This window comes from Aedes albopictus, chromosome 1, assembly GCF_035046485.1.
Source record: "Aedes albopictus strain Foshan chromosome 1, AalbF5, whole genome shotgun sequence".
Lineage (NCBI taxonomy): Eukaryota > Metazoa > Arthropoda > Insecta > Diptera > Culicidae > Aedes > Aedes albopictus.
The window spans coordinates 216,992,187-217,010,316 of record NC_085136.1 but is presented as its reverse complement, the minus strand read 5'-3'; the positions used below and the strand labels follow the sequence as shown (position 1 = coordinate 217,010,316).

Genomic DNA, 18,130 nt, shown 5'->3' with positions numbered 1-18,130 from the left:
TGTGAAAGGTCGCTCGTTTTCAATTCGATCTAATTGATTTTGCATATTGCAATTTACACTGGTTATCATGAATATGTGACCAACACGATTCACAAAACGTTACCTCTACGATTATTATACAAGCTTTTGCGTTAGATTATAATAAGCGATTTGTTTAATGCTAGATGTAGGAAATGATTGGAATTAGTGTGCTCTAGTTGTTAGAAATTGATGAACTTCACGCGTCGCGTTCGTAACATTCCAGCCCTCGTAAATCTACTGAGGAGATTTACTAAATACTTGTAGATAAGCGACGTGGTTTCCAAGCATTTCCTTTACAATTGTTGATTATATTTTTAAATATACTTGTCAGTGTATTATAACATGATTTTTCATAATTTTTGTTATTATTCTGTTTCTTGGGTGTTAATCCTGATTAATTATTTAGTGTTTATTATTGGATACACACTAGCTCTTTATGACTCATCAATATTTTCATTTTGATTGATGACTTGGAGTTCTTCAACTACTTCCATATATTTAGTTCTGTTATTTTCATCTTTTGGATTTCTTGTTTCTTTCATGATTTTCTTGTGAGATAGGAAATTAGTGAGTGAGTCCCAGCATGACAAAACTAGTTTCCAGGTTAATCCATATATATCAAATAAAATAATTCCATGAATCAACGTATCAATTAAGGGTTTGGTAAGCAAGTTATAAGGTATAAACTTGGCTTCGGTGGAATGATATTTTCGTTGATGACGATTAAATCAAGTTAATAACATGTTCTGGGATTCTCACTCATTAATTCTGCTAGTAAAAGCTTTTTAGTGTATCCTTTTTCCAAGAAATCTTCTCATTTACCCTATCTTTAATTCTGGGCTTTTCTTCAGTGACCTTTCTAATGATTTTAATCTGTTTAGGGCGTTATTGTAACTAGGAGGAAAACATGATTTATCAACTTTCCACAAGAGACCATGTTCGTAAAGTCGATCTTTATGATTAAAGGTTTGATAAAGAATTTGCTATGCCCATTCGTTATCTTTTGATTTAGGAAGGTCCTCAATGATTTTCACTCCAAAATTTTCTAGTGAACAAAAATCTTCTAACATCTTGGAAAGATTTCCTGATTTCTTTTCTTCTGTTATTGATAATGAAAAATAATCATCTTCCTTACTAATCTTACCAAAATTCAGCCAGCCGAGTTTAACTCTTACCGCAATAGGTGAGTTCTTATCAGCATGTCTTCTGTCCGTTGTGATCAGGAGATGAAGATGCCAGCCCGACCAGTATAGTTGGTTTTGCATCATGGTCCATCGATGTCCAAGTCTGCCAATATACTCGAAACGTCCTTTGATGTGCTTGTTCCTCAGTGATTGCTATGGAAGTTGTAAGTCCGGAATGGTTCCAACACCTTTCATGAGGTACTGCTTGCATTTTCCTAGTGTTTGAATATTTACTCGTTTGTTTGGAGTTTCCTTTGATAAATTCTGCGTCCAAGTGAGGCATAATGAATCAGATCCTCTATCAAGCCCCAACTGATCTGCGATGGCTTCGTCGATTAAGCTGAGCGATGATCCAGGATCCAAAATCGCAAATGTTTTGATGACTTTGTCCTTGCTGCTTAGTTTCACTGGTAGTATGTGAAAGTACACATCCTTCTTATATCCATGATGACTATTCATTCGTTGATTGAAGTTAGCATTTTTCAACTTGTTGCACGGATAAGTTTTATGATTGAAGTTGCAAACGTAGCACAAATCTTTTTTAGATGTGGTGTGCATATGAATTCTGGATTTTGCAGGATTCGATGATGTCGACGTTTTTCGAAGTTCCAGCTGAAGGTAACATCAATCGAAGCGTAGATGCATGTGGTTTCAACCACGTGTTCAAATCAATCAGTGTAGGTTGCGATTGATTCCGTTGTACTAATTCCGTCCAACTGATTTGCAAATTGAATGGTAGTTTTTTCGTGATATTCTCAATTAGTCGATAATCACGTAGAAAATCTACTTTCTTCAACGATTCCATATTTGTGACGAGATTGTTCAGAGTGTCTGATAACTCAACAGGATTTACTTGCATTTGGTGAATTACTTGCATCAAGTCACTTAGCAGCTGTCTATAAACTATTTCAGGTCTTCCGAAGGTTTCTTCGAGTCGTTTAATAATTTGAGGTATATTAGCTGCGCTGATCATCAAATTGGCAACGCATTTCGCTGCAGATCCGCTCAATGCATGTTCCAATCGGTTTAAATTTTCCAAATTTGTGAATGCTCCTTTTGTTATAGTATCATCATAGATACTTTTAAATTTTGGCCAATCACGTGGCGCTCCATTGAAGTCTGGAAGTTGAATTAGGCCTTGTCGTTTAAGATATGGTGTTGCATCATTATTTCTTATTAACGCATTACTGATCGATTGATTTATTTGCTCAGACAGGCTGTGTTTTTGTAACTTATCCAGCAAGTCATTGCGTTCCATTTCCAATTGTGTGCATTTTATGCATAAAAATTGTTCTTCTTTAGTTGGTTTATGATCAAGCTCGGCGCAAGTTAAGTGAAACCAACGGTCACACTCATTGCAACATACCATATCACACACTGTATCATCCTCGTTACAAAGACGGCAATGGCCGTTCTTGTTCAATACGAACCTTATAGACATGTTTGCTGATTACCAGGTTTGCTTAGGAATTTCCTTGAGTTCACTTAGGTCTCGTTGCATAAAAACTCGCCGTCCAAGACTGTCTGCCCAGTGTTATTATATCGTACTACCAAAACTTTGTGAAATTCAGTTTACTTTCACTAATTCTTCACGATTGTTCTGTTCAATGATGCCTTCCCTGGAGGGAGCTAGTCACTATGGCACGACTAGACCAACGGGTGATTTTCTGTTCACACGTATTCTTCACAATATCGTTGAGCTCAATGTTGATTATAATTCTTTGATGTAATCGATATTGTTCAGTTCAATGTTGCCTTCCTTAAGGGAGCTAGCCACTATGGCACGACTAGACCAAATTATGAATGTCAGTTCACTTGAATTCTTCTTGATATCGTTGAGTTCAATGTTGCCTTTCCTGGAGGGAGCTAGTCACTATGGCACGACTAGACCAAATTGTGGTATCAATTCACTTAAATTCTTCACGATATCGTTGAGCTCATTGTTGCCTTCCCTGTGGGAGCTAGTCACTATGGCACGACTAGACCAAGTTGTGTTTGCTATCGGCTCGAATTGTAACCGTTTCACTTGTGACTCTGCACAACTCTTAGACTACACTCCTGGCGGCAGTAAACCACGCTACAATTCGAAAGATACCACTTCATACGTTAATGTCACTTGACTTCAAAGTTAAGATGCCGATCGCCTGGTAGGCTTCAGTTTGTAACCGTATTTATTGTGTCTTAGCACAACACTCAGACTGCACTCCTGGCGGCAGTAAACCACGTTACAAGGTCGCAAAACACACACTTTGATTATATTTCTTCGATGCAATCGATTTGTTCACTGCCGTACTTGTCACTTTGCAGAATTACGGCAGTTTAGTTCAATATTGCCTTCCATAAGGGAGCTAGTCACTATGGCACGACTAGACCAATTTGACCTGCTCAGGTCAGTCACATAAAAAACAATCGTGATTTAGTTTTCTTCTTTGTTTTGGGCTGCTGGGTATTCGTCTTCTTAATCACTTGGTTATCGTGGATTGACTTCTTCTTGTTTCGTTATGAATGTCAGTTCAGAGTTTCGATCCGATAGAATTGTAACCTATAATTCGTGACTATGCATAACACTCCACGTTACAACTTGAAAAACACTATTCTTGATTGTTCTTGATTATTCGTGAATGTCAGTCAGTTCACAGTTCGGATCCTAAACGTCACTGTTTGTTGGCATTAATTTCTTCTCACTTTGTAACCAGTTCATTCACGTTTGTTCACGATGAGTCTTCCACAATTTTGGTACTATTTTTCAGCAAACATAATCCATAAGTTCTTTTTTCTTCGTTCGTGGTTACTAGCACTCACTGTTCAAATTTTCACTGATCTACCACTGCTCAGTTTGTCCGAAAACATTGTGATCCGGTATCGCCTTTCCACTTCAGCGCGCTCCTGGAGTTCGATTTTCCTCTGCCTTGACAGACCGCCAAATGTTGGCAGTAGCATTTCCTCTCTGGAGCCACCATATGTTGAAATCAGGCACGTGATATTGGAGATAAGCACTGTCGCTGGAAGGTGGCAGCAGCTCTTCCTCTCTGGAGTCACCATATGTTGACGACGGGGCACTTACACTCCGTGTGGTGTTTCTGTCAGCTGCCGCGACGATCACTTGGCGATGACGACGACGACGATGATGGTAATCACACCACATCAGATGCACGGTACCGTTGCGAAGGGAGACGGTATTCGTTTCCGCGTGTGCCGATCAACAGGCAAGAGAAACGCGCTGAACTGAACTGTCGACGACCGAAACTACTTACTGATACTCGGAGGATTGAGTGGTAGATAATTAGAATCGATTGGTCCAAATCGAATGTGGGAGCGATCAACTGGCCTTCCTAGATCCGGTCAAATTCTTTCGCATTCGAAGACGTGACTTAGTCGGATGAGGAAAAGTTGATCGCAATGCATTTATATTTTTCTAGACCCATGCCAAAGTTACTCGCATTCGGAACCGTGGCGTACCAGAGTGAGAAAATAAATGCTTGCCCACACTTGAATCGGTGTCAAACTGGCCTTTTCAGACTCTTGCCAAAGTTACTCGCATTCGGAACCGTAGCGTGCCAGAGTGGAAAAAGTTTGATCGATTCAGTATGATTTAGGACTTCCTCGATTCTAAGTACCAAGTAACTCTTTTCAAAGACTTAAGTTTTCCAATCAAGCTCCAGCCAACTCCTTTCGCATTCGAAGGCTTGGGTAATAGGAGGGATTAGAAAAGATTAAGCTTCTCAAAGTGCTTGGTAAGAAGGATTTCGAGTAGCAAGTAAATGAGCGTTCTGTAGCTTGTGACGTACAAGGCAAAACTGCTACTGTCTTTATTGTTCGATCGCCTTTTATACTCTCGTCCAGACATTATTCGCACCCTCTTTTAACATGTTTCTTCCTGATTCCTACGTAAAGCATATTAATTATATGTGTATCGTCCAGAAACTATGCTCACCCTCTTTACATCATTAATTAACTCATGATTCATCAAATTCTAACTTGTATACATATAATCCTGCAATGAATCTTTCTAACAAGTTTTGCTAACAAATAATTAATCCCTGATCAAAACCTTTTCTGGTACTTTGACCATTACAATACATTGGGGTTGTGTTCTTGACTTTACGTTAGTTGTGAGCATAGATAATTGATTACAATTTTATATCCTATCGGTGCATGTCCGGAACTAACAATTACAAATGGCGTAGCTTGTATTCTAGTTTAATGAATTTCACAATGTTGCGTAATTATATATAATGCTTATGTGTAAGTGGTTAGTTCTATCCGATTGCGCAACATTAAATCCGATGGTGAAATTCCATACCGCGCTTGCGCATTTACGCTGTGAAACCGTGAACATACTTGAATATGATATCGTTTCTAATATGAATCAGAATGATTCATCCCCATGTATGCTATGAGTATGCGTTCCGGGCTAATCGATTACTACGCACGCGCAGTTTGTTTCGTTCTTAATCAGTCATCCTCGATGCTGCGCTATCGTAGCATATCGTATACAACGTTGTGTGAAAGGTCGCTCGTTTTCAATTCGATCTAATTGATTTTGCATATTGCAATTTACACTGGTTATCATGAATATGTGACCAACACGATTCACAAAACGTTACCTCTACGATTATTATACAAGCTTTTGCGTTAGATTATAATAAGCGATTTGTTTAATGCTAGATGTAGGAAATGATTGGAATTAGTGTGCTCTAGTTGTTAGAAATTGATGAACTTCACGCGTCGCGTTCGTAACACCAATGTATGGGACATGAACGACTTTATTTGGACTTTGATTTAAGGGCTGTTTGCTGTTCAGAAGGATTTTTTCGGCCTATCTTGATGCATGAGAAATTCCTTACCTAAATCGCTCAAGAAACCGTTTTTCTTCCATCGCAGTACGCGGCTGCGAAGAAATTCTAATTCAAAATGGCAGTCAGTGTAGAAAATTTCTGTCAGGAATAGGTCAAGAAGTACTTCGAAACGTTTCTTGAGCGATTCCTTTTGAACACGAAACTGGGCCTTGGGCAAGAAATTTCCCATGCATCAAGATAGGCTGGGAAATTCCTTCTGATCTGCAAACAGCCCTTAACGGGCGTATTGCGAAGGTAAGGAAGAGAGAATAAGTTTTTATTGGATCGATCCCTTGGTCGATCCTTCGCATCGCATTCGTATCAAATGTCTGTCCGGGTCACCCTGCATCAATCACCACCCTGTTCATATGATGCCACAACAGGTACATCGTGAGAACGGTAACTCACGCGGTACTCCATTTTTGGCACTATAAATACAAAACAACGCTCCACAAGCATATTTATCAATCTTCGATTTTCCACAAAATATATAAGTAAATTATATTTTTCCTGATATAATTCAAAAAGTTATTGTATTACTAATTAATTAGTAATAATTCTTTTGCAGTATTTAAAAGGACCCACATCGTTCTCCTTTCACCGTTAGCGGAAATGGATGACAATGCGCCTAAAATCCACACCATCAAGCCCTATTCCAAGGACAACATCAGCTCGTGCCTGGATGACATCAAAACGGGCCGGATGACCTGCTATTTGGCCAGCAAGCGGTATGGCATTCCGGTGTCCACTCTTCGGTATCGGTTGAGCGCCCGCTGGAAAAAGTCGATCACGCCGGGACCATCGACGATTCTCACGGCGACGGAAGAACAGGAGATAGTCGACTGGCTGCAGGACATGCAGAGTCGGGGATTTTTCATGACGCGGGCGGAGTGCGTTTCGAAGGTTTCCCACTACATGAAGTGGGTTGGGCGCGAGGCGGCGTTCAAAAATGCTCAGCCAGGTATGTAGGGTAGGTAGGGTGGGGCCTGGGCCAAGTTTATGGGAAAATTAGGAATCACGCAGAGGGAGAGTGGTCAATAGAGAGACACAAAGGGAAGGATTAGGCATTGAGCCAATGTGTAGGAATTTGATGATGTAGTCATAAAATGACGAGTGGATGATTTACTTCGGTGTCCCGATACAAGTGCTCGTTGTTAGGGACAACGAGAAGATATGATCATAGTAGTCGAGAACCCTCTGGAAAGGGAAAATTTCAAGAGACGTTGTGCAAGAAGGTCACCGACAGTGTCTCGCGCGGTTATACCAACAGGTGGCAGTGTGCTCATGAAAAAAAAAAACACCGGGAAAAAGTTTTCGTGAATTTCATTTAAGAGTTACGTCTGTTTGTCTGTGGTATCACTCTGCTACATTCTATCTAAGGTCACATCTATCAGCCTAGTTAGTTTCGCCGGAATACCATACCCTGACATCTGCCTAATTTATGTTTACTGAATATTTTCGAAATTTTTCTAAGGATCATCAGTAGAGTAAATATCCGATAAAATATACACTTTTTTTTCTTTATTTCAGGAAGAAGATGGTGCGAGCTGTTTTTGCGACGTAATACTAACTTCGCCCTGTCGAAGGTAACGACTACGCTTACTGCCGAATATATTCGTAATTGGTTCCGAGCGGTGAAGCAAAGGTTTGTCACGAACAATCATCTCGAAGTACTGGAACAACCGGCCCGGATCTTTATGGTGGAGGAAGTTTTTTTGTACTTCCCTGGGAAAGCCAGAACTATGGCGGATATCGCTGTGATGTTTGGTTTTGGAGCCTCTGGTTCGATAGTTCATCCCAATATACTTGTTTCCACTGATCGAGCGCCCCATGATTTCAAAATGCTCGATCTCCCACCTGGATGGGGTGTGAAGGTGTCCGAGCGAGGATGCTTGGATACACAAACTTTCCGCAGCTACATTTTGGCCGTTTTCCACCCGTACCTAGTGCAGCAAGGCGTCAGACTTCCGGTTGTGCTGTTCGTCGATGGACATGCTTTGTCCCAAATAGCAGAAATAGACGACCTGTGCCAGTCACTGGGCATTATTCTCGTTTCTCTATACAATTCAAGTAACATCAATGCTGTGAAGCAGCCAACCAGCTGGGGAATATCCAATGTAGTAAGGACCAAATGGCAAAAGGCTCTGAATATATGGCGTTCGGATAAGCAAAAGCCGATGCTCACTTTACCGTATTTCGGTATCATTTTGCAAAGAACCATGGAGCAAGAAGGTAGCATTTATAGTGAGATTCGCAATGCATTTTTGAGTTCCGGTTTGTACCCCTTCAATACCGAAGCCATAGATTACAGTAAATTTCCTACTAGCACCACAGCTGAAATCCTCACGCCACCTGACGAATCTATGTCTACCGATCTATTGGACGGCTTGCCTGGTTATTCTGAACCGCCACTTGACGAATCTGTATCTTCCGATCCATTGGACGACGTCTCTGGTTCTTTTGAACCAGCAAAACAATCAGAGCAAGAATCGGAACCCGTCGCGTCGGAGCAAGTTAGCATCAGTATCGATAGAATCTACGAAGCGTACGACTTGATCGATAGTCACACGAGGACAAGGATCCGAGGAGATATTCGTAGTCTCACGCGTGAGGAACGCATCATCCGATTTTTCTACCGTGAGTTCATCCAACCCAACGTCCATTTCAACGACAGCCCTTTGGAGGAAAGTGCCGTGGCGAAAGGGGAACTTCAGTTGGGCGAAATGATGGTTGTGAAAAGTGAGCCACCAGATTTCGATTGCGGAAACGAAGAAAGTGATCAAGTTGCCTCATCACTTGATGCGGCGCCAGTGATGAAAGAAAGTAAGTTGAATTTTACACTCGCTAAGTCTAAATAACATCTTAAAGTCGCAAAAATTTCAAAATCTAGTCCACGTGGGTTACAAACGGTCCCATTTCTCTTTCAGCTGTTCCAGAAACCCAAATCAACGTGGATACCGTTGCTGAACAATTGAACGCTGAGACTGAACCACCATCCAAAGATGCAAGTATGTTCTGCCGTATGTGCGGTAATCCCCATCAAAACAACCAAAGATACAATAACAAAGACATTCAAATTGAGCCCAAAATGAAAGCCATCTTCTGGCTTTTCAGGCGCACATGAAAATGTTACATTGTTTTCCCGATCAGCTTAGATAGCTGTGTAGTGTCGGTGTCGGTTGGTTCATAGGAGTCCACAAGTCAGATGACCTCTAATCCATGGTTTTATGCGACTTAACGCTTACCGTGCTTAGAAATGAAAGGTGATTCAGTGGGTTTATTTTTTGCTCAAAACTTCCGCTTTGGGTTGAAAAGTGCCGGTCAAAGAAGATCAAATTTTGATTCGTCTGAGATAAAACGGTTCACTTTGCAAGCGCTGATCCTTACTACGTTAACCGGAACAATAGCGCAAGGGAACTTGTGTGTGTTTATATTTTCAGTAAAAATAAAATGGTAAACACGCGTGTCATGCCTCGAGCATGTGTGCTTGTCAACAACGAAATTGTCGCTATACTCGTTTCTGAGCTGACTACCAGAAATGTATTTTATGTTACAATTGACGTAGGGTATGTGTGCCATCAGTAATCTCACGCTCCCATATTCATCCTGTTCGAAAACAAGCGATTACGGCACCGATTGATTCCGTTCTTTTTGTTTTCACGGATTCTCACTTCTAACAAAAAATACAAAAATAAGAAACAAAAGAAACAGCGCTTCAATCCTTCGTTTTTCGTAGGATGAAAATGGGAGTCACATGCTTAATAAGGGAACTAATACCCTATTTATTAGGAATCTAAACAGGAAATACGTCTATTGTTCGGCTTGTTTACCGCAAGATGAACCGTCCTCTACGCAGAGATGGCATGCTCCTCAGTGCGAAACGTGAGAAGAGAAAACATACACTCAGTGCCGGATTTACAAATGTGGGGGCCCGGGGCCACAGTGTTGTGGGGGCCCCCAACATATTTTTTTAATGTAGAAAAATCCAGAAAATATGCAAAAACCTTTAAAAAATTAGGGTCATTATTGGAGAAATTTATCCAGCTTAATTAGCATAACATAGATCCAGATATGAAAATTTATTCTGAAAACTATAGTAAAAGAAATTTCATCAAATAAATAACGCTTCATCCAAGAGTGTTTATAGTATTCGATTCCATTGATCAAGTCAATTCATGAGAAAGTCCTTCAAGAAATTTAAAAATAGATTTTATGGGAGACATTTTCGATAAATTTCAAATAAAATTTATAGCGCTACCTTTGGGGCCGTTATTGCAAAAGCTCTAAATAGAATTTCTTGCGGAATCATTGATGAAATCTAGGGGATTCTGGGGTAATACGCACCACTTAAGGAAGATGCGTCCAAATGCATATAAAAGGGCAATAATTTATTGGTTTATTGCATGCATTCATTGCATATACTTTCATTCTAAGAGAAACCAAACAAAATTTCAGCCTTAATACAGTTCAGCTCTTGAAAATAACGTTTTTTGTAAAGACTAACATTACGGCTTCGTATGTTTACGCGGGGCAGTATGCACCCTTGCTCGGGGTAAAATGCACTACAACAATGGGGCAGGATGCACTCAAACAAAGGGGCAAGACGCACCACAACATTGAGGCAAGATGCACCGTCGAGTTTAGAAATCTTTTTACTTCTTAGACAAAATGCATGTTTTATAAGGTTTTAAGACAAACAATAGCTCAATTTTGATTGCGATTACTTACAGAGCACTCATAGATATTATTACAGCTTGTTTTCTATAGGTGCGTTTTACCCCAACCAATGGAGTGCATATTGCCCCAATCAATAGCAAAAAATAAAACAGTTTAAAACATATAATTTACGTAGATTACTGTTTAAGTTATTTTTCCTATGCTTAGCACTGCCCTCAATGAACTGAATAAACACAACAGCATTAGATGTTTGGTCGGTTTTCACCATCAAATCATTCGACAAACGATCGGGAAAATTACATCAGAATCGTGCTTTTCAATTTTATTCATTTTTCTCACTAATTACGTAACGCAGATATGTAAAATTTTCCAGATGCTCATTTATTAAGACGTTCAATTAGACTGATAAGGTTTCAAAGCTCTAAAACCGATAATCCCTGAAAAACAAAGGGGGTGCGTTTTGCCTCGACAGTGCGTATTACCCCAGATGCCCCTATAGAGTTGCTAATCGATTACCAGGTTTCTTTTTTTGTGGAACTCAAGCATAAGCATTTCTAACGCGACTTCGACAGGAGTTTCTGGTGAACGCGCAAAATATTTGTTAAGAACTCTTTGTGAAACTTCAAGAGGCAAAAAATCCATAGTGGTATTTTAAGCGGAAATTCTACTTAAAACTGCTGAAGAAATTTCATCGGAAATCCATAATGAGTTCCTGATGGAATTTCTGTTTTATTTTGAATAAAATTATAAGCGAAGACTACTTTATCAAGCAGACATACACCTCTGTTATTATCCCATACTAACGGCAAGCGTCACCGACGGCACCGCCGCCTGGTGAGCTAAGGTGATACCTTTATGTAAAAGTGTAAGAGTGTATTGGTGCGAGTATGAAAATATACACACACAATCACGAATAGTGCACCTTCATCCGGGGTGGCGCTGCTAGCAGTGACTCCCAATTTTCAGCTGCAATTTTCATAAGGAAACTATGGATTTGTTAAGAGTTCGTTGTAAATTACACATTAAAGCCAGGAAGAAAAATTCGTCATGAGTTTAATCATCTTAATGAAAATCAGACCAGATCTTTGCAAAAACATTCACCTAAAATTCTTGCTAGTACCTTCAAAGAAATGTTTCATCAATTCTGGGATTCGATTTGAATAATTTATAAGTTTGGTAGGCGGAATCAAACTCTATAACTCTAAAAATTTGTCTTTATTCTGATAGAAACACTTGCAAATATTCAAAGAACTATGTAGGAAATGTTTGAATGCAATACCAAAAATTTTCGACAGAAAATTACACGATTTTTCAGCAGAAACTTTTTGACTGCCTATTCCATAGAGTTTAAGATTTCATCCAGAATTCAGGTGAAGATGATCATTCCGAACCATAAAAATCTTAACAACTTTCAGAGGAAATTTGAAATTTTATAAAAAGACAGATATCTGCTTCTTTGTAATTTGAAGCACAATATTTCACACACATCTTGAGAGTAGAAATACTTGTGATAAAAATAAAATCATGATGTTCCTACTTTTTTTTCGGTTCCCATTTGAAGTTTGATTTTGTGGGGGCCCCTAAAATGTGGGGGCCCGGGGCCATGCCCCCCCTGGCCCCCCTTAAATCCGGCCCTGCCCAATATTTCACACACATCTTGAGAGTAGAAATACTTGTGATAAAAATAAAATCATGATGTTCCTACTTTTTTTTCGGTTCCCATTTGAAGTTTGATTTTGTTCCTACTTTTTTTTCGGTTCCCATTTGAAGTTTGATTTTGTGGGGGCCCCTAAAATGTGGGGGCCCGGGGCCATGCCCCCCCTGGCCCCCCTTAAATCCGGCCCTGCACTACACTCTACACACGACTTTCAACGAGAGCGAGGGTGAACTACGCAACTTTTTTCACACACAAACCAGCCGCTCACTCTCTGGCATCCATCAGCAGCACACTCAAAATGAGTGCTCAAAGAAATGTTAGAACAAGCATGTTTTTCAGTTTCTGCGTGCACATTTTGTGCGCACAGAAAATGTGCACACAAAAATTCGTTGAGTGCGCATTCAGTCGTGTTTCCAGTGCAATACTGTGTGTACCACAGGGAGTATGAAAGTATTATTACGCCGTCTAGTAGCAAATGCATCTGCTTGTCTAAGATATCACATAAATCACAGACATAAAGATGTGACACTAACGAAATTTCAATCTCATATATCTCATGATCCTGATTACTTCGAGAGTTGGTGTCTTCGGCAAAGTTGTTTGGCTGGTCAAGGACTAACCGATAATAAAACTTAGGATTCAAAATTCCACCGCTAGGCGGTGCTAGTGAGTTAACAAATTTGGTTTTTCATATATATCAGGAAAATTAGCAAAAACTTGCAACTAGCGCCGCCTAGCTGCAGAAACTTGAACCAAACGGTAATTATTCTGAAAGCCCATGATCTACCAAACAATATTGCCGAAGACACCATCTTTCTACAAAATCAGGATGCAGAGATACAGTCCGGATTCGCTGGTTGGGTCACGACTGTGCCCCGATTAGCGAATCGTGTTCGTTCGTTGGGGTAACTGACAACTGATCATAATGCTCTAGACACACACAAGTGACGAGAAATACGTCACGGAACACTCACATACTTGCGTAAACGTTCTGTATACAGGAGCTGTGATGCGACGGTGGGCAGACGTCAAACTCGTTTTGACATCTATTTTGACATTGACAGTGCTTTTTAGTTGGGTTTTGCCCCAACCAGTGAACATTCAACCATCGAGATAGCCCATCTAACGAGCTCTCAACTTTGCCGAAGACACCAACCCTCTAAGTAATCAGGATCATGAGATATATGAGATTGAAATTTCGTTAGTGTCACATATCTATTTGTCTGTGATTTATGTGATATCTTAGACATCTGCTTGTCTGCTTGTCAACACTGACAAATTTTCCATCCCATATATCTCAGGATCCTGATTACTTAGAGAGTTGGTTTCTTCGGCAAATTAGTTCAGCTGGTCAAGGCCTTTCAGAATATGGGCCGTATGATTCGTGATTCACCGCTAGGCGGCGCTAGAGAGCGTACAAGTTTTACATTTCACATATCTCAGTATTCTGATTCATTAGAAAGATGGTGTCTTCGGCAAAATTGTTTGGTAGATCAAGGGCCTTCAGAATAATTACCGTTTGGTTCAAGTTTCTGCAGCTAGGCGGCGCTAGTTGCAATTTTTTGCAAATTTTCCTGATATATATGAAAAACAAAATTTGCTAACAAACTAGCTCCGCCTAGCGGTGGAATTTTGAATCTTAAGTTTTATTATCGGTTAGTCCTTGACCAGACAAACAACTTTGCCGAAGACACCAACTCTCTAAATAATCAGGATCATGAGATATATGAGATTGAAATTTCGTTGTAATTTTTTGCAAATTTTCCTGATATAGGGTCTGGGACCATTTGGGCAGGAGCACCTATTTTGGGCACTTGCTGCTATAACTTAGTCAATTTCAAACCGATTGACTTGAATTTTTGAACATGGCTAGATACTGTGCGTATCTGATCGTGTCTCATAAATCAAGTCATTCGGTTAAAATTAACTGAGTTATAGCAGCAAGTGCCCAAAATAGGTGCTCCTGCCCAAATGGTCCCAGACCCTATATGAAAAACAAAATTTGTTAGCTCACTAGCACAGCCTTTTGGTGGAATTTGGAACCAAAATATCCTTCAACTGTAAGTTCTTGACCAGCTTAAGACGTCTGCTTGTCTCTGATATCACAGGATTTGATACCCCTTAGCGGGTTTTGGACTCACTGGCATGCTTTCGGTTCGCCAAATGCTCAAACAACACTGACCCCTTTGAACACACTGCGTGTGCACTGAGTTCTGTATTTTCTGCGTGCGCGCAGAAATTGCGCACTGGGATTATGATCTGCGGGCTCTCATTGCTCTCACGCAGCACTCTAATCCACAAACGTCGGTATGTGCCAACTCCATCGGACGACTGGATCTAGCTCTAGAAAATGGCAATCTCACCTGTTTCGCTTTCATGCAGGATTCACCAATTTCGTTTGCTTCCAGATTCTTCCCGATGTCCAAGCCTTCCACCATTTTGCATTGAACCAGTTTTGCCAGCCGATGTCACAGAACCCGCCGTGCTCCGGAATCAGCAGCTAGAGCCAACTCGCTTGATGGAATCAACTCAGCATTCAGTTCGTACAGCTTAGTCCTTCTCGTAGCTGTGCAGACTCGTGAACCATCTGCTCTCGTGATGCTTGCTTCGTTGCGTGTGAATGTGGTGCGCATACCCCGTTCGCCGGCTTTCTTGACAGAGGTTCAGGGTCAAATCCGGAATATACAGAACATCGTAGATGACGCACCGCAGTTGCTTGTCATCCACCGTTGCAAGCATCCTCACCTCTCCAACATTTTCACTCACCAGATGTTGACCTGGCTTCGCTACGGTGATGACCACGGGGCGCTCCAAGCGATGGACGTTGAACAGGTACTCACTATTTCCAACCGCTATCGAGGATCCAGCGAAATTTTCCGTTGCTCGTGCTCTTCGAGTCGTCACTGCCCATAAATGCAACGTCGTGCTGCGTGTCCGCAGAATTGCCTTCTCCTTTGACTTCTTCTGCTTTGCCGGTGATTTTCCTGTACTACAATCCTGCTTACGACCGCTTCCCGGGCAGTCCACTCGCTTGTGTCCTGGTTTGCCGCATGCATAACAGTTGAAGCCGATTTTTCCAGGTTTTTCAACAAACGCCGTACCAGACTCCGAACGCACTTCAACCAGCTGCCGCTTGATACCTTCAATCAGCAACCTTGTCTTCACAAATTCCAACGAGCACTGTTCCACTGGCAAGGTTTCCCGCACTGTTATCATCTGGTCGTAGGACTTTAGCACTTGACTTTAGGACTTTAGAACTTGACTCCAGCTGACTCCAAATGTCGAACTTTCTTATCGAAGGCAACGACGTGTTCCTGCAGGGGGTGTGTTTCGTCATACCGCACTACCGGATGCAGTGCACCAGTCCTAATTCTTACAGGTAGACTTCCATTTTTAAACTCCAGTTTGAGAAGTTGGCTCCTTCGAAGAGGTACACCCGTTGAACTCTTTCATCGCTCATTGCGCTTCCGATTGTCCGAATCGCACTTCCGAAACCGAACTTCGAAACGACACCCGTACCGAACTTTCACCTTGCTCGTGAAAGTTTTCTTCTTGGCTTTGACTACGCCAAACAAACCGAAGCTGTTATGGAAATCAGGTGCTCTGGGCCCATAACCTGATGAGCGGAGGTGTTATCCCAAGAAACAGAGATAGATGAATAACAGTTACTCAAGCCAAAGTTTGCTTAAGAATTGTTTGTTCAACTCTTATAAAGCTAAAATGTTTGTTGGGATTACAGCAATGGTTTATTGGCAAAAGAGGACGATACATGGGTTGGGAGGGTATTTATATGTAGTCTTGTAACAATTATCAAAGCCCACTAACTAATTAACCTAAGGCTTACTTCTCAACAGAAATTTCTCTAATGGAGGAGAGCGTACCTCTGGAGCCGACCTGCTGATACCTGACATCACACCAAATTCAGAATATATATTTCTTCCATTTCTCTTTCAGCTGTTACAGAAACCCAAATCAATGCGAATACCTTTGTTACTCAATCGAACCAAGAGACTGAACCACCATTCAAAGACGCAAGTATGTTCTGCCGTATGTGTGGCAATCCCCATCGAACCAGCCAAAGATTCAACAACAAAGACATTCAAAGTGAGCCCAAGATGAGCGCCGTCCTACAACTTTGCTTTGTGAACTACGAAGCTTTGCATTCCGTAGAGTCGGTATGCGCTGCGTGTTATCGGGAAATTAGTGTCTTCCGAGTATTCCTACAAAATTGCCATGAAGGACAACGGAGGCTCAATGGAAAGCTTAAACAAATTCCAGACAGCAACACTGAACCATCCAATCAACTTCAAAGCATGACCATCCGTGTCCAAACATGGCAGTGCGAGAAATGTGAGAAAGCCTACGATACTAAGGTAAGCATCAGCACATATGTCTATAGTATTGTATCTACGTTTTCCGACAAACCATGTTCTGAACTGATGTCTTTCCAGCTTGAGCTCCACCAGCATGTCGTAAACGATCATGGTGAAGTCTACTACACCTGCGACATCTGCCAGGCGGTTCTCAAAACTAAAAACACTCTGTACCAACACCGACGCATGCTTCATGGCGAGCTGAAGAGATGCGACTACTGCTCGAAACGGTTTTCAACCGACAAAAAGTATGAGAAACACCTTCAAGAAGTGCATCTTCTGGTGCAAATGGGAGATGCTACAGCGGGAGTGGTGGGTCAGCCCCCGAATGGCTCATACATACAGGGAGGAACAAACCCTGACGGAGCGGGCCAAGTCTATGGATCGATATCGAGTGGTACATCAATGAATAGTTGTTCGCCTAGCGTTATTAAGTACGAACAGCACGAATATGGTGAGGAGGGAGGGTTTAGTGGAAATATGCAATAAAACAGATTCACCCTTTCTAAGGACAAACGCCATGGAATCCCGTTTCAACAGTAAAATAAGAAGCTCAGGTGCGCTGGTTTTGTTTACGGAGAAATTTGTGCCCTCGAAATCGTGAGTAGGTGTCTAAGTCGGCCATTTTGGGATTCCAACAAGTCTGTCCTTGAACGTCCATGTATAGATTTCTTCTGAATTATTTTTTCGCTGCCTTTCCTTTAATGAACCTGTGCTTCAAGTTCTCTCACGATTGTGGTTAAAGGGTGTATTGTACAAATGGGTGGACTCTTGCAGCCTTGTGCCTTATGGCCTTCCGCGCCGTATCTCCTACACAGTTTGCGGCAGTCAGAGCCTTTGCAGTCCCATGACTTGTGTCCTGGTTCCAGACACCTAAACCAAACCTCCGGTGGCTCGCGGAACGTCAGATGACATACAGTAAACGTTCGATAACTGCAACATGTTTACGTTTCACTTAACGAACGAAAATCCGATAACTGCAACGCCTGACAGTGTCAACAATTGGTTTAAACCATCAACTGACTTAAAATGAACGTGAACTTCATCCGACTGTTCATTTGGGCTAACATGGTGCACCATTTTGACATTTGGCGATGCGATAACTGCAAATTTGTTGCACTTACCGAACTTGCAGTTAGAAAGCATTGCAGTTAAACCGTTTGCACCGACCGAACGTCTACTGTACATACATACACCAGCCTACCCAAAGCCTACCTTGATCACAGACTGTGACAGACATGTCTGTGCCTTGATTCTCCCTACTTTTTACCACAGTGCCGTGACGAGCTTTCCCGAGCTTCAGTGACTGCGTCAAGATTTTTCACCTTCAGAGTTACTTCTTGCGTTAGAACTTTTGTAGACGGCGCCCTTGCCTTCCTT

General features: G+C 41.4%; 1 protein-coding gene across 1 annotated transcript; it reads left to right on the top strand.

The window, feature by feature from the left end:
- Positions 1 to 6,299: 6,299 nt before the first annotated feature.
- Positions 6,300 to 17,276, top strand: LOC109400123 (uncharacterized). The gene is made up of 6 exons (XM_029856706.2): positions 6,300 to 6,537; positions 6,612 to 7,004; positions 7,574 to 8,866; positions 8,971 to 9,051; positions 16,332 to 16,750; positions 16,829 to 17,276. The coding sequence occupies exons 2-6, from the start codon at positions 6,656 to 6,658 to the stop codon at positions 17,237 to 17,239; spliced, it is 2,553 nt and encodes an 850-aa protein (XP_029712566.2). The 5' UTR covers positions 6,300 to 6,537; positions 6,612 to 6,655; the 3' UTR covers positions 17,240 to 17,276.
- Positions 17,277 to 18,130: the final 854 nt, after the last annotated feature.

Coding starts and splice junctions, on each gene's coding strand:
- LOC109400123 (XM_029856706.2), top strand. CDS start 6,656: ATGGATGACAATGCGCCTAAAATCCACACCATCAAGCCCTATTCCAAG. Junction 9,052..16,331: donor ACCACCATCCAAAGATGCAA/GTATGTTCTGCC, acceptor TTTCTCTTTCAG/CTGTTACAGAAACCCAAATC. Junction 16,751..16,828: donor AGAAAGCCTACGATACTAAG/GTAAGCATCAGC, acceptor ATGTCTTTCCAG/CTTGAGCTCCACCAGCATGT.